The 18,581-nt window shown below is 40.8% G+C and overlaps 1 protein-coding gene across 5 annotated transcripts in view; it reads right to left on the reverse strand.

Moving 5' to 3' along the window:
• Positions 1–8,220, reverse strand: part of LOC133493799 (gastrula zinc finger protein XlCGF57.1-like) — a 28,020-nt gene extending 19,800 nt beyond the window's left edge. For 3 of the 5 annotated variants that reach the window (XM_061807612.1, XM_061807611.1, XM_061807610.1), the window contains exon 1: positions 7,950–8,220. In XM_061807612.1, the coding sequence (XP_061663596.1) occupies positions 7,950–8,153 (204 nt within the window). In that variant the 5' untranslated portion in view covers positions 8,154–8,220. Of the gene's footprint in view, positions 1–6,777; positions 7,105–7,185; positions 7,482–7,949 lie in introns of those variants that run through there. The other 2 variants (XR_009793158.1, XM_061807604.1) reach the window with 2 other exon arrangements.
• Positions 8,221–18,581: the final 10,361 nt, after the last annotated feature.

The raw sequence follows: 18,581 nt of genomic DNA on the forward strand, positions 1-18,581 counted from the left end.
CCTGTTGTAACAACAAACAGCACAAGTCTCGGGCATTGTGAATATTCTGCTCCAGTTTAATGTCTCCCACACTGTCAACCAGCTGTTTTTGACCGGCAATATGGCACCGTGAAAATGGTGACGTCACATGCACGAGCTCCATACAAAAACTTACTTCTGTTGTTTCCATGGTTATGCAGCTTGTACATGCACACTTGTGGATATAATGAAAACATTTTTTAAAAATCTGTTCCCATTCACCAACATTCACAGGTCAAAGACCCATGTCAGTTCAGTCCACAGAACCATCCACCCCATTTAATTCTATTTTGAGCATTTAGTCTTCTTCTTTTCCTTTCGGCTTGTCCCGGTAGGGCTCGCCAAAGTGTGTCATCTTTTTCCATCTAAGTCTATATCCTGCATCTTCTCTAACACCCACTGTCCTCACCCCTCCCTCTCCACATCCATCAACCTTTTCTTTGGTCGTCTTCTCGCTCTTTTGCCTGGCTGCTCCATCCTCGGCATCCGTCTAAGTCTTATTATTACATTTTTCCTTTTGTTGACTTTGATCTTCTTCATTTCCTTTCGGCTTGTCCAGTTAGATTGCCATAGCTTGCCATCTTTTTCCACCTTAGCCCATCTCCTGGATCTTCCTCCTTAACGCCAACTGCCCTCATGTCTTCCCTCACCACATCCATAAACCTTCTCTTTGGTCTTCCTCTCGCTTTTGTGCCTGGGAGCTCCATCCTCAGCACCCTTCTACCAATAGATTCACTCTCTCGCCTATGAACATGTCCAACCCATCGAAGTCTGCTCTCTCGAATCTTGTCTCCAAAACATCCAACTTTGGCTGTCCCTCTAATGAGCTCATTTCTAATCCTATCCAACCTGCTCACTCCGAGTGAGAACCTCAACATCTTAATTTCTGCTACCTCCAGTTCTGCTTCCTGTTGTTTCTTCAGTGCCACCGTCTGTAATCTGTACATCATGGCCGGCCTCACCACTGTTTTGTAAACTTTGCCCTTCATCCGAGCAGATACTCTTCTGTCACAACCTGCTTGGACCCGTTTCTTCACTTCCTTACCACACTCACCATTGCTCTGGATTGTTGACCCTAAATATTTGAAGTCGTCCACCCTCGCCATCTCTTCTCCCTGTAGCCTCACTCTTCCCCCTCCATTTTTCTCATTCACGCACATATATTCTGTTTTACTTCGGCTAATCTTCATTCCTCTCCTTTCCAGTGCATGTCTCCATCTTTCTAATTGTTCCTCTGCATGCTCCCTGCTTTCACTGCATATCACAATATCATCTGTGAACATCATGGTCCAAGGGGATTCCAGTCTAACCTCATCCGTCAGCCTATCCATTAGCACTGCAGACAGGAAGGGGCTCAGAGCTGATCCCTGATGCAGTCCCACCTCCACCTTAAATTCTTCTGTCACACCTCACCATTGGTCTGCTGGCATCATACATGTCCTGTACTCTTTTAACATACTTCTCCGCCACACCAGACTTACGCATGCAGTATCACAGTTCCTCTCTTGGTACTCTGTCATAGGCTTTCTTTAGATCCACAAAGACACAATGTCGCTCCTTCTGACCTTCTCTGTACTTTTCCACTAGCATCCTCAAGGCAAATAATGCATCTGTGGTACTCTTTCTAGGTATGAAACCATACTGTTGCTCCCAGATACTTACTTCTGTCCTGAGGCTAGCCTCCACTACTCTTTCCCATAACATCATTGTGAGGCTCATCAACTTAATTCCTCTATAATAGCTCTGAACATCGCCTTTGTTCTTAAAAATGGGAACTAGTACACTTTCCTCCATTCAGGCATCTTTTCTCACACTAGTACTGTTGAACAAGTTGGTCAAAAACTCCACAGCCATCTCTCCAAATTGCTTCCTGATAAGGAAGTTATTACTATGTTAGCTATCATGATAAAAGTATATCATTACTCCTATAGTTGCTGTTTGTATCGTTTTATCATGAGTTTGTGTCTGTTAGTCTTAGTCTAAATTGTTCTCTTTGTGAGCTGCGTGCGTGTCTTGAAGTGTGACCCAGTGACACCTGGGAGGCAATGCCCCCCTTCTGATCTTAAGCAGATACTCCCCAACACTGGGAGGAGATCAGACCCTTCTACCGCAAGAGGATACACCCAAATGCCATAAACATGTCTTTAAACAATGCCATGCTTTTTCTCTTGTGGGTTTATCAGGACATTCTTACAGCCTTGAAGAAACATGTACCTTAGTGTTTATGTGCTGTTGGTGTAGCCATCTGTGTCAACATTTTCACTGTGTGTAACCATGTAATCCTTTGACCTGAGAATGCAATAAAAAAAAAAAAAAGAGAAGACAGGGACTACCACTTTGGCAGTCTGAGGACGCGCACTCACAAAAGGTGTCTTCCATCTGTCCCTCGCGAGAAAGACAATCTTGGTTGGTTTGAGTTCACACTCTACAGTCCTCAGGCTTGTCTTAGCTGTTTTTCCTAGGAACATCTCTGACATTCTAAAACTTGGTCCTTCGAGCCGGATGACAACGTTTTCTTTTCAGCGGATGATCGACAACGACTGAAATCGGTGCACCGTCCGAGTCTCCAGGAGACCTGGGAAGGCCTCCTTTCCACGAGGCCACCCCTCGGACATCTTCCGCCAGGAGAACACAAACTTCATCCTATGAATTGCATGTGTCTCAACCAACAGTTGTCACAGGTCATTGTTTGCATTACACTTTGAAAAATAGTACCGAATATCTAGTCCAAAGACTAGTATATTTCCTAGTTTGTACAACACTTGGAAAAGTAGTAAACTTTTAGTTTCAGGACACAGAAATTGATCAGACTGTGAGAGTGAATGTGTACAGAGTGGATGTCCAAAGTTTGAGAAATCTAAAACTGACTGAGGGTCGTGAGTTAAAACACCCAGGTAATACCCGCTCCGAATTGGGAGTAGAAGCTTGATATTCAAACCAAAGTCAGGCACTTTGAATTTTTCTCAAAACTGAGGAACCATATCTAGACGCTTGTAAGAAATAAGACCATCAGAAATGGCGGCAATGTTGACCAAAAATTCCAACTGTCCACTTTCCCATGTTGAAGTAAATGAACAATGTCATTTAGCTGAAATTGATTCCAAGGGAACAACAAAATTCACCAAAAAGTGCCAGAAAAAGTATGGATTTTCTGGAAATGTAGACAACTGAGGAATTGGACAAACTTCTCAGTAAATTATCTATTAAAGACTGGCAGAAGAGAAAAGACAATACCCACTGTAAACAGTGCATTTATTGTAAGGCCCTTCTTAATAGGGCCAGAGAAAGTCAGTCATAACTGAAAAAATAAATTATACGAGAAATTATGAACGGGTCAAGCAAAAAAAAAAAAAAAAAACCCAAAAAACGTCCTGTTGTAAACGTTAACTTTACAGGAAAGTTTAATACATAATGATCAAAACGGTTTTGTTAAAAAAAAAAAAAAAAAAAAAAAAAAAAATGGATTTCACAATATTCAAAGAGTTTTGAATATATTACATGAAAAGGCAGAGTATAAAGACACAGCACTGCTGTCGTTGGATGCACGTCAGGCCTTTGACAGAATTGAATAGTCAATTTTATTTGATGTTCTCCCACGGTTTGGATTTGGCAATTTTCTTAAATGGTTACTTTTATATCCAAACCCTACTGCTAGTATTATCACTAACAGTATTTCTTCTAAACCAATTGTTTTGGAAAGATCCACACGCCAGGGCTGTCCTCTTTCCCCAATGTTCTTCATTTTAGCCTTAGAACCCCTGGCCATGTCCATTCGTATGGATAGAGGCTTGACGGGCATCCAAATTGCTGATCAAGATGACAGAATCTCTCTTTATGCTGATGACATAATTCTCTTTTTGACTAAGTTATCCACGAGCCTTCCAAATTTATTGGAGCAAATTAAAAAGTGTGGTAGTTTCTCAGTTTATGTGATTAATGATACAAAGTCATCCATTTTATTTTTAAGTATTGAAGATAGATTTAATCATGTGGTTGAGACTCCTTTTTTTGAACGCGAGAGATGGATTTACTTATTTGGGAGTCAAAATTTCCCCTGACGTTACTATCGTTCAGGTTAATTATGACCCTTTAATCTTGGAGGTACAACAGTTACTAGACAGGTAGACGATTATGCCAATTTCAATGTTGGGACGTATAAACAGTTAAAATGACCGTTTTGCCGACATTTTTATATATTCTTTTCAAAACATACCTCTTCCATTACCTGACATATTTTTCACTAGACTCAACAGAATGCTCCTGAATTTTATTTGGAATAATAAAAAAGACAGATTACGACTACGGTTGCTTTATATGCCTTATGAAACTGGAGGGTTACAATTTCCAAACTTTAAAATGGTATTACTGGTCTGCTCAACTACGCTCACCTATGTATTATTTTTCAACATCACCCTCTTGGGTAAAAATAGAGCAAGCAACAGTACCACACCTTCTATTAAAGTATTATCTATATTCTGCTGAGAATAGAGTATTAAAATGGCAGACATAGAATCCATTTTTGAAAAATACTATAGATATCTGGTTTGAACCATACAAACATATAGGGGGACACTACTTTACTTTCACGCTTCTCTCCCATATGGGGTAATGTGACTTTTAAAGCTGAAGGAGCAGATGGAGGTTTTAAATTATGGGCAAATAATGGTATAAAATCAATAGGTGACCTTTATGTAAATGGTGAAATTCTCTATTCCCAATAAGCATTTTTTCCAAATATCTACTGTTAAAACACTGTCAGCACAAATCAAAAGCATAATGTATGAACCCCTTTGTCCAGTTTAGAAGATATTGTCCAGTCAGGTTTGGATGGATGTAAACAGATATCTATGCTCTATAAATCTCTAGTCTCACATGATACAGAATCAAGTAAAAATAGATTAGAGGCATGGAAACTAGATAAAGAAAATATTGAAGTAATTGATTGGGAACATGCCTTCAAGCACAAAAAAAAAAAAAAAAAAAAAAAAAAAATACTAGAATGAGGCTATTACAATATAAATGGCTGAAGATTTATGTGACTCCTGTTAAACTTCAGTGGACCCCTGACATTCCATACGTGTAGAAAGTGCTCTAATGACAAGGGTACTTTATACCATTGTTTATGGAATTGTTGGAAAGTCAAAGATTATTGAAAATCTATTGTTCAGACAATTTCTACAATAGTTGGAATTCAGATTCCTCATTGCGCAACACTGTGTATCTTAGGTATATATCCCAAGGATTTTGCTGCTAATAAAAAGAAGGCCACGCTTATAGACGTTAGTCTCCTGCATGCCAGGAGAACAATTGCATTATTTTGGAAAAAAAATTGGACGTTCCTCCAATAAAAATATGGATCTTGGAAATGGCATCTTGTGTCGCACTGGAAAGACTCACGTATATTATGAGAGGAAAAGCTCAGGAATTTGAGGATATATGGAGACCCTTAGAAGAGTTTTTGAAAAGAAAGTGAATTATTTGTGATGTGTTTTTTTTTTTTTTTTTTTACACTTTTGTCTGTGCATACTGTGTTTTTTTTTTTTTACACTGTATTTTTGTAAAATTATATACATTAAAAAAAAAAAAAAAAAAAACCTTTACAGGAAATTTTTGTGACACAAGAGGGAGCACATGACGGGAGTAACAAAAAAAACCTACATTTGATGTGTCCAAATTATCACCCAAAAAGCAAAAGTGGTTTCGAGAAGGCAAGTGTCTTAACTGCGGCAAAGATAGTCATGGTCCTCGCTATTATAAGGCCAAGCCTAGTCGACGCCATGTTGACGATTCATCTGATGATGAATTACTAGGCCCCGACTCCAGAGGGGCCACGGACCGCAGATTGGTTACCCACCCTCTGGACTCCTCCGATAGCGACAATGATGAAAATGTTGAGGAAGACACTAAACATGTTCGACCTCAAATTATTTAATGCGTCAGACTGAACCCATGATGAAGCCAGAATTAACTTTACTAGTCCAGGGAAAACCAACACTTTTCCTAGTTGATACGGGCGCTGATGTGACCGTTTTAGGAAAATGGGACCCCCGCTACAGTTAAACCAAGCCGAAAAAAAAATGTACACGCGGAGCTCATGGTTTAGTTCAACCCTTAGTTTTGTCCCGTACTATTGAGTTGCGGAGTCACGATGACCCAAATAAAAAGGCGAATGTGGAAGCAGTTCTACAGCCACGGTGCCCGCTCAATTTATTAGGTCGTGATGCATTGACACAATTAGAGATTAACATCGCAGTTACTAAACAGGGGCGAATGGAAGCTAACATCCAAATTCAAGAAAATGGGGCACATTATTATTGGTCGCTGGATTTGCCTGAAAAGGAATGTGGCGTTGAAAATGTAATAAAAGTAGCTCACGGGAAGGTCCGACTGGGAGGCTACATGCAGTACCGAAATAATTCACATGTCACCATTAGGTACAAAAGAATCCCCAGGACCTGATCCAGACTACACCAAATTGTTTTTGGAATTGGGTAAACAAGAACTGCAGGTCAATTACATTTATTGGAAAGGAAAGTGGAGTTTTGCAACTGTCAGACTAAGCGCGGAAGTGAAAGTAGTGTGATTGCTGTGTGAAAATGTGTGCAAGAAGGACAGGAGTGGGAGGATGACCTTTGAGGCCCAAAAGAGGAGAAGAAGCCACCTCTACTGGACGCTATGTTCAATCTGCAGCCTCAAATTGCGCTACAAAGATCAGGTTGGTTCACTTGTTGCAAGCGTATTAACTTTCAAAGTCGAGGACAAAATGTTGATGTACTTTAATGTCTTAAATTTTCTCCAAAATGCACAACATACCTTAGGTCAGGGGTCGGGAACCTATGGCTCGCGAGCAATGTCTGGCTCGCGGAGCCCTCATCACGGCATACTGTACATGTGATTTCTGTCGTGCAGGCAACGCAAATGACACAGAGAAGGTTTGTCCTAGTGATGTTACTGTAGTTTAGTGTGGCAGTCTCTGTCCGGACAGTGAGGCGTGCAGGGCACAAAAGTATTCCTGGCGCCTCCGGGACACGTGGTCTCAACCAGGGCAAACTTCAGCAAGGTAACCGTGCCAATGGATGGAACAGACTGAGATGGAAAGAGTTACAAATTATGTAACAGAGTAAGCAAAAATGGGGGAGAAGAGGGTAAAAATAAATGAAATATTACCCCCATTGTCACATGAGCCACTTCCATCAGGGTGAAATAGTTCTGGTGTTGACTCTCCCGGTTGAACTTGACCACAGAGTCATGCACAGCCTTCACAGCTGTCGGGTCATCCAGAGGAAACAACTTGGGGCAATACGGACATCATGATTTGGCTACTAGTGATGAGCTGCCCTTCAAGACATGTCGAATAAATTGAGGGGCCTTAATGCAAAGAGCGCATCAAGACTTGCTTCATTAGGGAGAGGGGCCAGAAATTATATCTGAAGCCTCGCTTTCCCAGCTGGGTTCCACGACCACTGCAAATATAGGAAGTGACATTTACAAGATTTGAGGAACAAATTCAAGACGTTCATGTCTTGGGATACAGCCACTATATGAACCCGTGAAATTCTATTCAAAACTCCTTGAAATATTGACTTAGAATGTGTGTATTTTTTGGGGGGTGGGGGGGGGGTATACTTAACATTGTTCTGGAATCTTATAGACAGGAAGATGTCAATATTTTTTGGGAATTTACACTTAAATGTTTTGTTTAGCAGATGTCATAATTCAATGCATCACACAAGGTCATTATACACATGGCCAGCAGATGGTGAGATCCACATGAAGCATCAAGAAAGGAACTCTCTCACGAACAAAACTGCTGAAGTAATCAGAGCCTGCATGAGCCTTCATCATCAGCATCACTAGTTTCTATTGTTTTTCTTTTAAAAAGGAGGAGGGTGACAACTATTAACTAGCATGAAAACTTGAAAAGTGCCAACCTGTTGATATTTGCTCCTCTGGACCTCCTGCAGCTTGAACCTGAATCCATGCTTGTGCATTCCATTGATGTGTCGGACACCAAAAGGCGCAGCCGCTGTCACGTTTTCCTTGTCATAGGTTACTGCCGGCCAAGATGGCGCCGCGAGCAGACCGGAAAGCGCTGCGGCGCACCACAGCAGAACTGCAAATAGGTTAGTCGTCATGATGAGAATGAAGAACCAGACTGAGGAGCTCTGAGGACCAATCGGAGTGGAGGACAAGTGCCCAACACCTGTGTCCTAATTAGTGATGGTTGCCATTTCATCAATCACCTTCATTAACCTCAGCTGAGCACTTTAGGACAGGAAATATTAACTGGAGCATCAGTTTTAAAAATACAGGGTGTCCAAAAAAATTTACATACACTTCAAATAATGATATTTGTAAATTATTTTACATGTTAAAAATGATTTTAATTTTGATAAACATCAAGTTTACAATTATCTAAAGTGTGAATACATTTTTGGGGACACTTTTTATATATATATATATATATATACATTGCATACGTGTTTGGAGGAAAATATGAGCATACATCCATCCATTTTCTTTGCCGCTTATCCTCGCAAAGGTCGCGGGAGTGCTGGAGCCTATCCCAGTTGTCAACGGGCAAGAGGCAGGGTACACCCTGAACTGGTCGCCAGCCAATCACAGGGCACATAGAGACAAAGAGCCACACTCACAATCACATCGGGGAGTAATTTAGTGTCCAATTTCCAGTTGTTTTTGTGTCCAGTTTGTTTTTAGTATGGTGGACAGTATCTCCGCCTGTCACGCGGAAGACCAGGGTTTCATTTCCTGACGGGGAATTAAATAATGCTATCTTTTGCTTTTTGTGGGGCTCTTCTTCTGCAAGCTGAGCTGCCCTTTTTCCTAGCATGAACCTCACACGTATTAAGCAAATATAACGACTGCTCCTACTTTGAACCTCGGTCCCAAGAACTCTGATACCAACAGCCTAACGAATTGCACCATCGTGCTGCCCTACAACGTTTCAGTGTTCAGCTGTTTTGTTTTGCACACCTGCCCACTTGTAACTGCATGTGAACCCATAGGCAATCCGGACTAATGAGGCGGTTTGATGGTCCTGCTGACAGATATCACGCAAGCAAGTTTCAGTTGTGTACTACAGTAGTTGTGATATTTGCCCAAGATGCATGAGGTCCCCATTTGGAAACAAACCTGCTCTACTTGCTTTCTGCAAATAAGAACCGCATGATAAGCAAAAGTTAACTTTACTTACCTCCCCGTAAGGGAATCAACCCCCAATCTTCTGCATGAGAGGTGGTGATACTGTACACTACACTAACAATGAGACGCTTATGGTTTGTTCCCTGTTAGAGAAGCTCTTCGAATACATGAAAACGCACTGAATCACAATCACATGACCTGATGCCGTAAGATAGCCCCTTCTCATATGGTCCCTGGTGGTGTAGTGGTACACACACCTGACTTTGATGTGGGCAGTGTGGGGTTTGTTCCCCACTCAGTGGTGGTGTTGCAATGTTACTTGGAACTCTCTGGCAACCAGTGCACAGTCTCATCTGCCTTTTGCCCAATGTTAGCTGGGGCAGGCTCCGGCACTGCTGTGACCCTTGTTGAGGATAAGCTGCTTGGAAAATGAATGGATGGTCTTCTCGAGTGGGTGGCTGTTGCTTAATATATTTGTGCCATAGAGGATCATGAGTAATACATCTCCTGTCCCTTCTTCCGATGATAGCGTAAGGACAATCGGGCTTTGCTAAATCTTGCTTAATTTGGACCGAATGTTTTGAATCCTCAATGTGGGATGTCGCTGATATGTTGTTGACTTACAAAAATATACATTCTTGTATTTTGTGGACCAGCTATTATTGTATCTTCCTGTTCATATATTTCATCTTTGCCTCCTGTGGGCAAATGTTGAAACTTTAAAAGGCTTATATAGACACTTAATAATAATAATAATAATAATAATAATTAATAATAATAATAGATCTGGAATCATGAACGATGTCTGCGGGAAGTGGAGGGGGGGGCAGCAAGATAGATGCAGTCATAATTTTAGAGTCCGATAGTGATGAAATATTTGGTTTTCAGCCAAATTTTGTCCGAGTTATATTTTGGATAACAACAAAAACAACAACAATAAAAAATATACACCATAAAGACCCATACTTTGAACACTGTATGCATTTTGTCCAATGTTTAGGTGATGTCAAAATCAAATAATCAAATAATTGATTGGAATATGGGGAAGTAGACTGCCAAATGTATTTGTGATCTTGAAAAAATGACGCTTGTTAAAGCAGTGAGTATGACTCTATTTGCTTGTCCAGTATATCAAAGCCATTTTCCCCATTAAAAAGAAATGAATGTCTTTCAGTTAATGGGAAGCTTCCGTGAACAAAATGCCCTCAACTTCACACAAATGTGGCCCAAGTGAAAAAAATCTGCAAATCTGGGGCACTGTGAAGGGTCACCAGCAGACGGCCTCTGAGCTCCACTATGAGTGACAACATGATGTCGTACTCTCCCCACTGATGAAGAGATGATAAAACTTCTGAAGGGGATTTGACATGTCACACTGACAACAAACAATGGAAAATTTCTGTGTGGGAAAGCTTTTAGTGCTTCCAACCATCCATTTTCTTTGCTGCTTATCCTCACAAGGGTCACGGGGACTGCTGGAACATATCCCAGCTGTCAATGGGCAGGAAAAGGAGGCTGAACTGATTACCAGCCAATCGCAGGGCACTTAGAGACAAACAGCTACACTCACAATCACACCTAGGGGAAATTTAGAGTGTCCAATTAATGCTGCATGTTCTTGCGATGTGGGAGGAAACCACAGTGCCGAGAGAAAACCCACACAGCCACGGGGAGAACATGCAAACCGCACACAGGTGAGGCCGGTATTGAACCCGGGTCTTCAAAGCTGTGAGCCCAACACTTTTCCAGCTGATCCACCGTGCCGCCACATGAATTCAGGGAGTTACAAAAAAAGTTTTTAGTTAAATATGTTGTGTTGTGCAATGTTGGCTCCTGGTTATACAAGGCACACAAAAATACATTTACATATAGAATCCTCAATGTACTTTAAAAGAAATATGTTTTGCATTTTTATAGTGGATAGATCTTTGTGACTTGGTCATTCTATTTAAAAAAAAAAAAAAGCATCACCAAACCCCCACCCCCACCCCTGTCGATCGAGTGAGTCTGGCCGCTTGAAAACTATATCTTGGGGTAAAAAACTGAAGGCACCACTGTTTTAGGTTATATTTTTGTTTCTAGAGAGGGTGCATTTGGAGTTGTCATTTGTTGTAATCTATAATCATCAAAATTGTACATGTATAAAAAGAAACATGAAATATTTCAGTGTGCAGTGCATTTCTTTGAGTTTACCTTTTTGAATTGAAATAAAACCTTTGGCATCATTATAATTTATTGAAATGGACCATTATCGAAGCTTGTCGAATGTGTTTGTCAACTTTGGAAAATGGCATCAACCCTCATTTATGTCCTGAAGAGGATAGACTTCAGTGACCTGAGTAATGATGTACTTGTAATTGTACTAGAACTAGTACAATGAGTAATTAGTTTTCCAGAGGAACAACATACTGTGCAGTGAGCGTACTCATGAGAGCGATTGTTAAATCCTTACTGAATACTGGTGAGAGGTCACGATATTCTTGTGGAACTTGAGAGATGTCTTCTGGTGGTTTGGGGGGGTGAGCTACAGGTGGAGCGTCTTTGGAGCAGCAGAAAGACGGTAGTGGGAATGACTGTGAGGACTCCATCCAGTGGTAGTTAAATGAGTTCCATCTGTTGTGGTCTTGTAATTTGAAGCCAGGGAATACCAAGAACCTCAGGGGAAGGAGTGACAAAGAGTGATGTGGTTTCACGGTGATTGCCGGAGATGAAGAGCGGGATCAGCAGTGTTTGATGGGTGACAGAGATGACCCGGCCCTCCGGGACCGTGAAGCTTTCCGAGGATGGGATTGGCTGGAGGGATCCGATGGAACAAGTGGCTCGTTAGTCTACAGGTATGATTCTCGCTTCGAGTTTGAGAGGTCCAACTCCTGGATGAGCTCTGCGTTGCCATCTGCAGTGGCTCAGTATTCCATAGTATTTCAACTTGCTGTCTTTCTAAAGGTGGCCTTTGTGTCTTTCTTGTTTAGGGTGGCAGCCAAATTATCAATGAGTTATGTAGTTATGTGCTTAATTGTTGCTGATGATTTATGAAGTCATCTACTATTCTGTTTAGGGTTGTTGTTCTTGGGGAACACTTCTCAAGGAGAGCAGGACTGAAAGAGATCCCGGTGTTAAAATTCCCGACAAGCTCTCTTTGGAAATGTCAACAGCCAGGAATCCTTTGTCATCGTCACACAGTGGCCAGTATGACAAGTGATCATCTTTTTCATTTCTGTGGGCCTTGTTCTTGTGCTATGCTTCTCGATTACCTCTGACCTTGAGAAGTCAGGTTTTAAAGTTCCAGAAAAACCCTTTTACCCAAATTTCCATGAGCTGAGAAAGGTTTCCTAATCTTCACCATTTTGTTTCCACAAAAAGTCGAGCCTTCTTTAAAGTCTAGTCCAATCAATCATTTGATATGGACACAAAATTATCAGGAAACAAGGCATACATAACTTTGTGTGTTTAGGGACCAGTGCTAATTCATAACATTTGCCCACAGGATGCTTTTTGAATAGAGCTTGTGCACATGACGTCACAGTTTGTATGGCGCCATATTGACAGTCAAACCTAGCTGCTCTGCAGTGGGGCAGTTGTTGATCCAGAGCAGATTTTTCTCAACGCCCCAGACCTATTGTGCTGTTGGTTGTCACAATAGACGACACGGTTTTTCAAAGAGATCATTCTATGGAATACCAGCTGAAAAGACAAGAAAAGATCGATGGCAATTAAATAGGGTGGACGGTGCCCAACGAAATACACACGGCTATGTTGCGATTATTTCATTTCAGGAAGGAATTACTCTTCTCAATCTTGAATTATCAAGAAGTATTTATCATACCGAGTCGACTCATTTGAGAACAATGCGTATTGTAAAAAAATGATGTGAAGTCTATCACAGAGAGGTTTACGGACGTTACTGTGTGGCAACAATATGCTTCTGTGTACGGAGGAGACATCCTAATTTTTTTCCCCAATCATAGTTAATGAATGCGAATTTAAATATTGGTATTTGTATTGAAAAAAATCTGAGTGGGTCCATCACTATGTGGGATTTATTCTCGATTGAGAACAGATCCAGCAACAAAGTATTTGTATGCGTCCAGACTTTTATACGATTTAAAGATAAAAAAGGATAAAATAAATTTTAATTCTTTTTAATGGGGAAAATGGATTTGACGTATAAGCAAATGGAGCCAGCCTCACTTGGATGTACCTTTTATTCACAATCACGAATACATTTTACCACCAAACATCAGATTCTTTCCAATCTGTTTCAAACAATTATTCACTTAATTGATATTGACACCACGGAAACATTGGGCAAAAAGCATGCATACTCAAGAAAATTTATAATAACAGGACAGTTTGTCATCAACAAACATGAAAGTATTGGTATGGTGTGAGCATTGGTGTGGGAAAAAGAATGTACCATTTTATGAAATGGTAGTTATGAGTCATTTTATACATCGTTCCTCTCAGGTGGAATTCCCTCACCTTCAAAATTAAAACTTTTCAAGAAGTTAAAAGAAAAAAAACACCTTCTTAAGCTCAGCTTTCCAAACACCACTTTGTTAAAGTTGATAGTGTATCGTATATTGTTGCATCGCATGAGCAACAGCTAATACCTCAAAATGATGTCGCCTCACACATCCATCCATCCATTTTCTTGGCCACTTATCCTCACAAGGGTCGCGGGGAGTGCTGGAGCCTATCCCAGTTGTCAACGGGTAGGAGCCAGGGTAAACCCTGAACTGGTTCGCAGCCAATCGCAGGGCACATAGAGACAAACAGCCACACTCACAATCACACCTAGGGGCAATTGACCCCTCCGTACAGGGCACTTAACCACGCCTCCTGAAGTTACGTCACCCCACGTGTGCTGACGTAAGACAAACAGTAAAAATGGCAAATACAATACAATACATTCTGAACTGAGAGAGAAACCATGCTTCTGATTTCATTCAATCATTCACACGTAGCAATGTTATGCTAGCGGAGAACGTCTCATTCATTTATACGAGACGTGTATTAAAAATCAAATTTAGGCCATATCTTTGTGCAAACACAGTCTGGTTAACTTTCGGCCACGAGCCAGCAAGAAATCGATACGTTTGTGCAGTCCGATCATCGCTAAATATCGCTCAACAAAGAATAAGTGTGTCAATCGTTCACACGTAGCGGTGTTATGCTAGCGGAGAATGTCTCATTCATTTATACGAGACATGTATTGAAAATCAAATATAGGGCATACCTTCGTGCAAACATATTTGTTCCGGTTGATATTAGATGGATTTAGTTGATGATGCGGTCTTCCACAAAGTTTTATCCATCGAAGGCATTTTTCGTACTGAGTCTTCGGTTTTGGAAAGGATACGAATCGAACTCCACCAACTAGCCTTTCAGGATACCTGTCGTCACTTTTACAAAGTCCGTGACTACACCTCTTAACCATATTTTTTGTTAAATAACCCAAATACGTGATAAAACGCTAACAAAACCTGTACAGGACCATGCAATGTTGTCTGAGAAAATGGCGGGAGCAAAAACAGGCTTTGGTTTATGCAGATCTCTGGCCTCTGATTGGTCAGTGACGTGGATTGCGCAATATCCACTGAGGGGTCAATTTAGAGTGTTCAATTAATGTTCCATGTTTTGGGAATATGGGAGGAAACTGGAGTGCCTGGAAACGACCCACACAGGGATGGGGAGAACATGCAAACTCCACACAGGTGAGACTGGGATTGAACCCGGGTCCTCAGAAATGTGAGGCCAATGCTTTACAGCTGTGCCCACTGTGCCACCCAATTTGTACATATTTGTCTGAATTTCCATATTTTTCAAATAAATTTTGTCACAAACATTGCAGTTACAGGGCAGTTATTGCAGTGTTAATATTTAATTGTAGAATACAGTCATTACTCTAATTGTTGATTAATTAGAGGTTCAATGTTTATTTATGAAATAAAACAATATAATAATGTGGGGAGTGAATGTTGATTTTCATGACTATCCAAGATTTGAGCATAAAAGCCGTTGGACTTGTATTCTGGATGAACTATTGATTAATATTTTTATGAATGCAGGAAAATGTTGAGATGATTCACTTGATTATGATAATACAGATAAAACCTTTCAGTTTCACTGGTGCTGCTCAGCATCCTGCAGGATTTCAGCCTTGTTGCCATTGTGACAGATTTAGAAAGACAACCTTGCCGACTTTCAACAATCGTGATCGTATAGTGGTTAGTACTCTGTGTTGTGGCTGCAGCAACCCCGGTTCAAAACCAGGTCATGGTATGAAGGAATCCGAAAGGTTAACTTTTTTTTAGACCTTAAGGTTGAAATTTGCATGGGACAGTGAGAATCCTCAAGATGGTCTTGGGTAGGGCTTGAAGCCACCTTGAGGCTAATAGTGCAATAGATAACATGTCTGACTCGTCATGTTGGCCAAATGAAGCTTTGCAGTCAATGAATTTCCACATGGTTCAAAACTACATGGTGATTTATTTGCTTTATGGCGCCATCACGTGTAGGAGAAGCCCAAGAGGTCAAAAGTGTGAAGAATTCTATGACTATTTGTTCAAGAAAAAGGTGTGAATGTATGTATGTGTATGAATGTGAATGAACCACAGTCTGGTTTTAAACGGTTTCATTTTTGGAGAAAGTATTTCACCAGCTTTGTTAAATTTTCTTTCACAGGGCAGAGATGAAGCTGGGGTGCAGAGATGAGGTCTTATTGTTGTATACAATATATCAAATCAAGCAATGGGATGGATGATCGGCTGAGGACTTTCTTTTCTTTTTTTAAAAGTTACGCAATGTCATGCAATCTACCAATACTATGCGGTCGACTGGTCACTGCATTAGGCACTCCTGTTTTTGGCAACTGTAGCTAAAAATCCTGATCCATCTTTTTCAGAATCCTAACGTCCATTTTGTGTCCTGCTTATCCTCACACAGATCACTGGATGATTTTTTTGTTGGCTTAATACAGATATATGCCATTTTCACAGAAATAAATTACTTTTAAAATCTTGCTTCTGTGTGTGATTGGTGAATTTGAGCCAAATTCCACTTGTAGTTGATTATATTGGATTGGGAAAAAATCCATCCATCCATTTTATGAGCCACTTATCCTCATGAAGGTTGCTGGAGTGCTGGAGCCTATCCCAGCTGTCATCAGGTAGGAGCCAGGGTCCAGCCTGAACTGGTTGCCACCCAATCGCGGGGCACATGGAAGTAGGCAACAGTGCCACTCACACTTATGAGTTACTCAAGTAGCTGTAACTGAGTAAATGTAGTTCATCAGTACCCACATTTGTTCTAAAGCCACCATTTAACACATACAGATTCTGCACACAAGTGTGACAGGTAACACGAAAATAGGAAACTGTCAATGACGAATTCGTCTTTGGGTTATAATATATTATATTATGTGGCTTCTCGGTTTTCCTCTGACTCCGGAAAGATCTCGCGCTAATATCAATGGTTTCTCTGTTGATATGCATGTAAATACCATTGAAATACCCCTCGCTGAAATACTTGAAGCCCTGCTGTCTGCTTTTCAACGATATTTCACTGTTAGCTAAGAATGCAAGTGAGAAATCAGCCGGTAAATTGGACAGTTTCGCTCTATTCTTTTCTTGCTGCGCCGCCCTTTTTGCTAATTGTTTGTCTGACGTAGGCGCACGTGGCGTGGTTAAGTGCCCTGTACGGAGGGGTCAATTGAACCTACCCTGCCCACACAAAGTCAGGTGTGTGTACCACGACACCATCAGTGATTTTCCCTCTCGTCTGGTTTTTATTGAATTGTGTAAACGCACAGCCCCCCCTACTGCTTGTTTACCCTCTAGCTGTTGTGGTCAATGTGAATGTTTTATTTACCTGAGGGAATCCATTTGATACTCGTGTGAATCCAAATGTCTGACTTTTTCTGGTTTGTGGTACTTTACACACCATCCTGTAACAGAATTTTTCAATTTCATACACATTTCTATCCACTTCTCCAGCTAGCAAGTTGATGTTTGAAATTAATGAAACACATTCAACAACGCGCCTCTGTGACCACCCGCTTTCCAAACCTATTAAACTAACTGATATTCACATTCTACAACAAAACAATGAAAACAAGTGGAGGAGAACAAAATGTGTACCTTCCACCGGGAATCTCACAAACAAGAGGAATTATTTCTTCCCGCCACATGATAAGTGTGGCTTCAAAATAAAGCATGCAGCCAATTTCCTGTGTTTCAATTCAACAGCATTTTCCCCTCTACAATGAACATTTTTAAACACACAATTCCTTATACCATCAATGACATTGAAAAGAACGAAAAAGAAAAAATTACAGAGAAAGTGCTGGCTGTCAAAATAAAAGTGTGCTTCCACATCCTGTTCCTATTATAGCACAATAGTATCACACCATTACATAAACTCAATAGTTCGGTATATAATTGGCAACCAAGACAAGTCTCTGACATGGCTGTCTTAATAGCTTGCACTGTATTTGTCATTCAAGTCAGGAGTGGGCAATTTTCTCCCATCTTTGAGGGGACGCTTTCGCATGAAATGATCAAAACCCTAAATACATGCAGTCTCTGAAAAAAACAGCAGGAAGGGGGAAACCAAAGTTGATCTGCAGTCTTATGCTCTACCACTGAGCTATACCACCAATGTTGTTCTTCTACTTTTTAGTTCTGTAGACAATTCAATATTCATCCCAGCTGTGAAATGTATATGATTGAGAACTGTTAGGATCAAAGGACTTATGCCTACCCGTTGCACTAGATCATTTTGGTTTAATCCCTGATTGTGAGTAATATTTTACTTCTGACACTCACGTGTCCTGTAGATCTACTTTAGGACCCTTCCACTGTTCTTGGTTCCTGCACAAAGCGATTGAAAAGTCACCGCTGCGGTGCATGTCTGACCCTCAAGTTTCTTAGTTCACATTGGTCACATTAGTCAGACGTGTTATCCATTGCGCCACTACGCACCTACACGAAACCTGCACCTTCTGCAAACCCATGTATACAATTTTCACTGTCCCACACCCGTCAAATAACAGCTACGAAAAAGGCGACTGAGGGGCTGCCACTTGAACAGGATTGAACAACCCGTGGCTCTCGAGTCACATGCAGCTTTTTGCCACCGCCCTCCTGAAAATGAATACCAAACAATGAATGTATTATTTATTGTAAATGAATGGGGACCCCGAGGTTTGGGCCCACCACTTTGTTGGTCTTTTGTTATTTGAAGATGCGTCTATATGGGAGTAAATATGTGCCACGAAAATTTGAATTAAAAAATCCCGTTGTAAAATTCATAGTTGCTTCAAAGTGATCACATTTTCAAAAGCTGTATTTCACTTTAACATTTCACTGTAAAGAAATTCGCCATGTGAAAAAAATTCAACC

This window comes from Syngnathoides biaculeatus, chromosome 20 (assembly GCF_019802595.1).
Source record: "Syngnathoides biaculeatus isolate LvHL_M chromosome 20, ASM1980259v1, whole genome shotgun sequence".
Classification (NCBI taxonomy): Eukaryota; Metazoa; Chordata; class Actinopteri; order Syngnathiformes; family Syngnathidae; genus Syngnathoides; species Syngnathoides biaculeatus.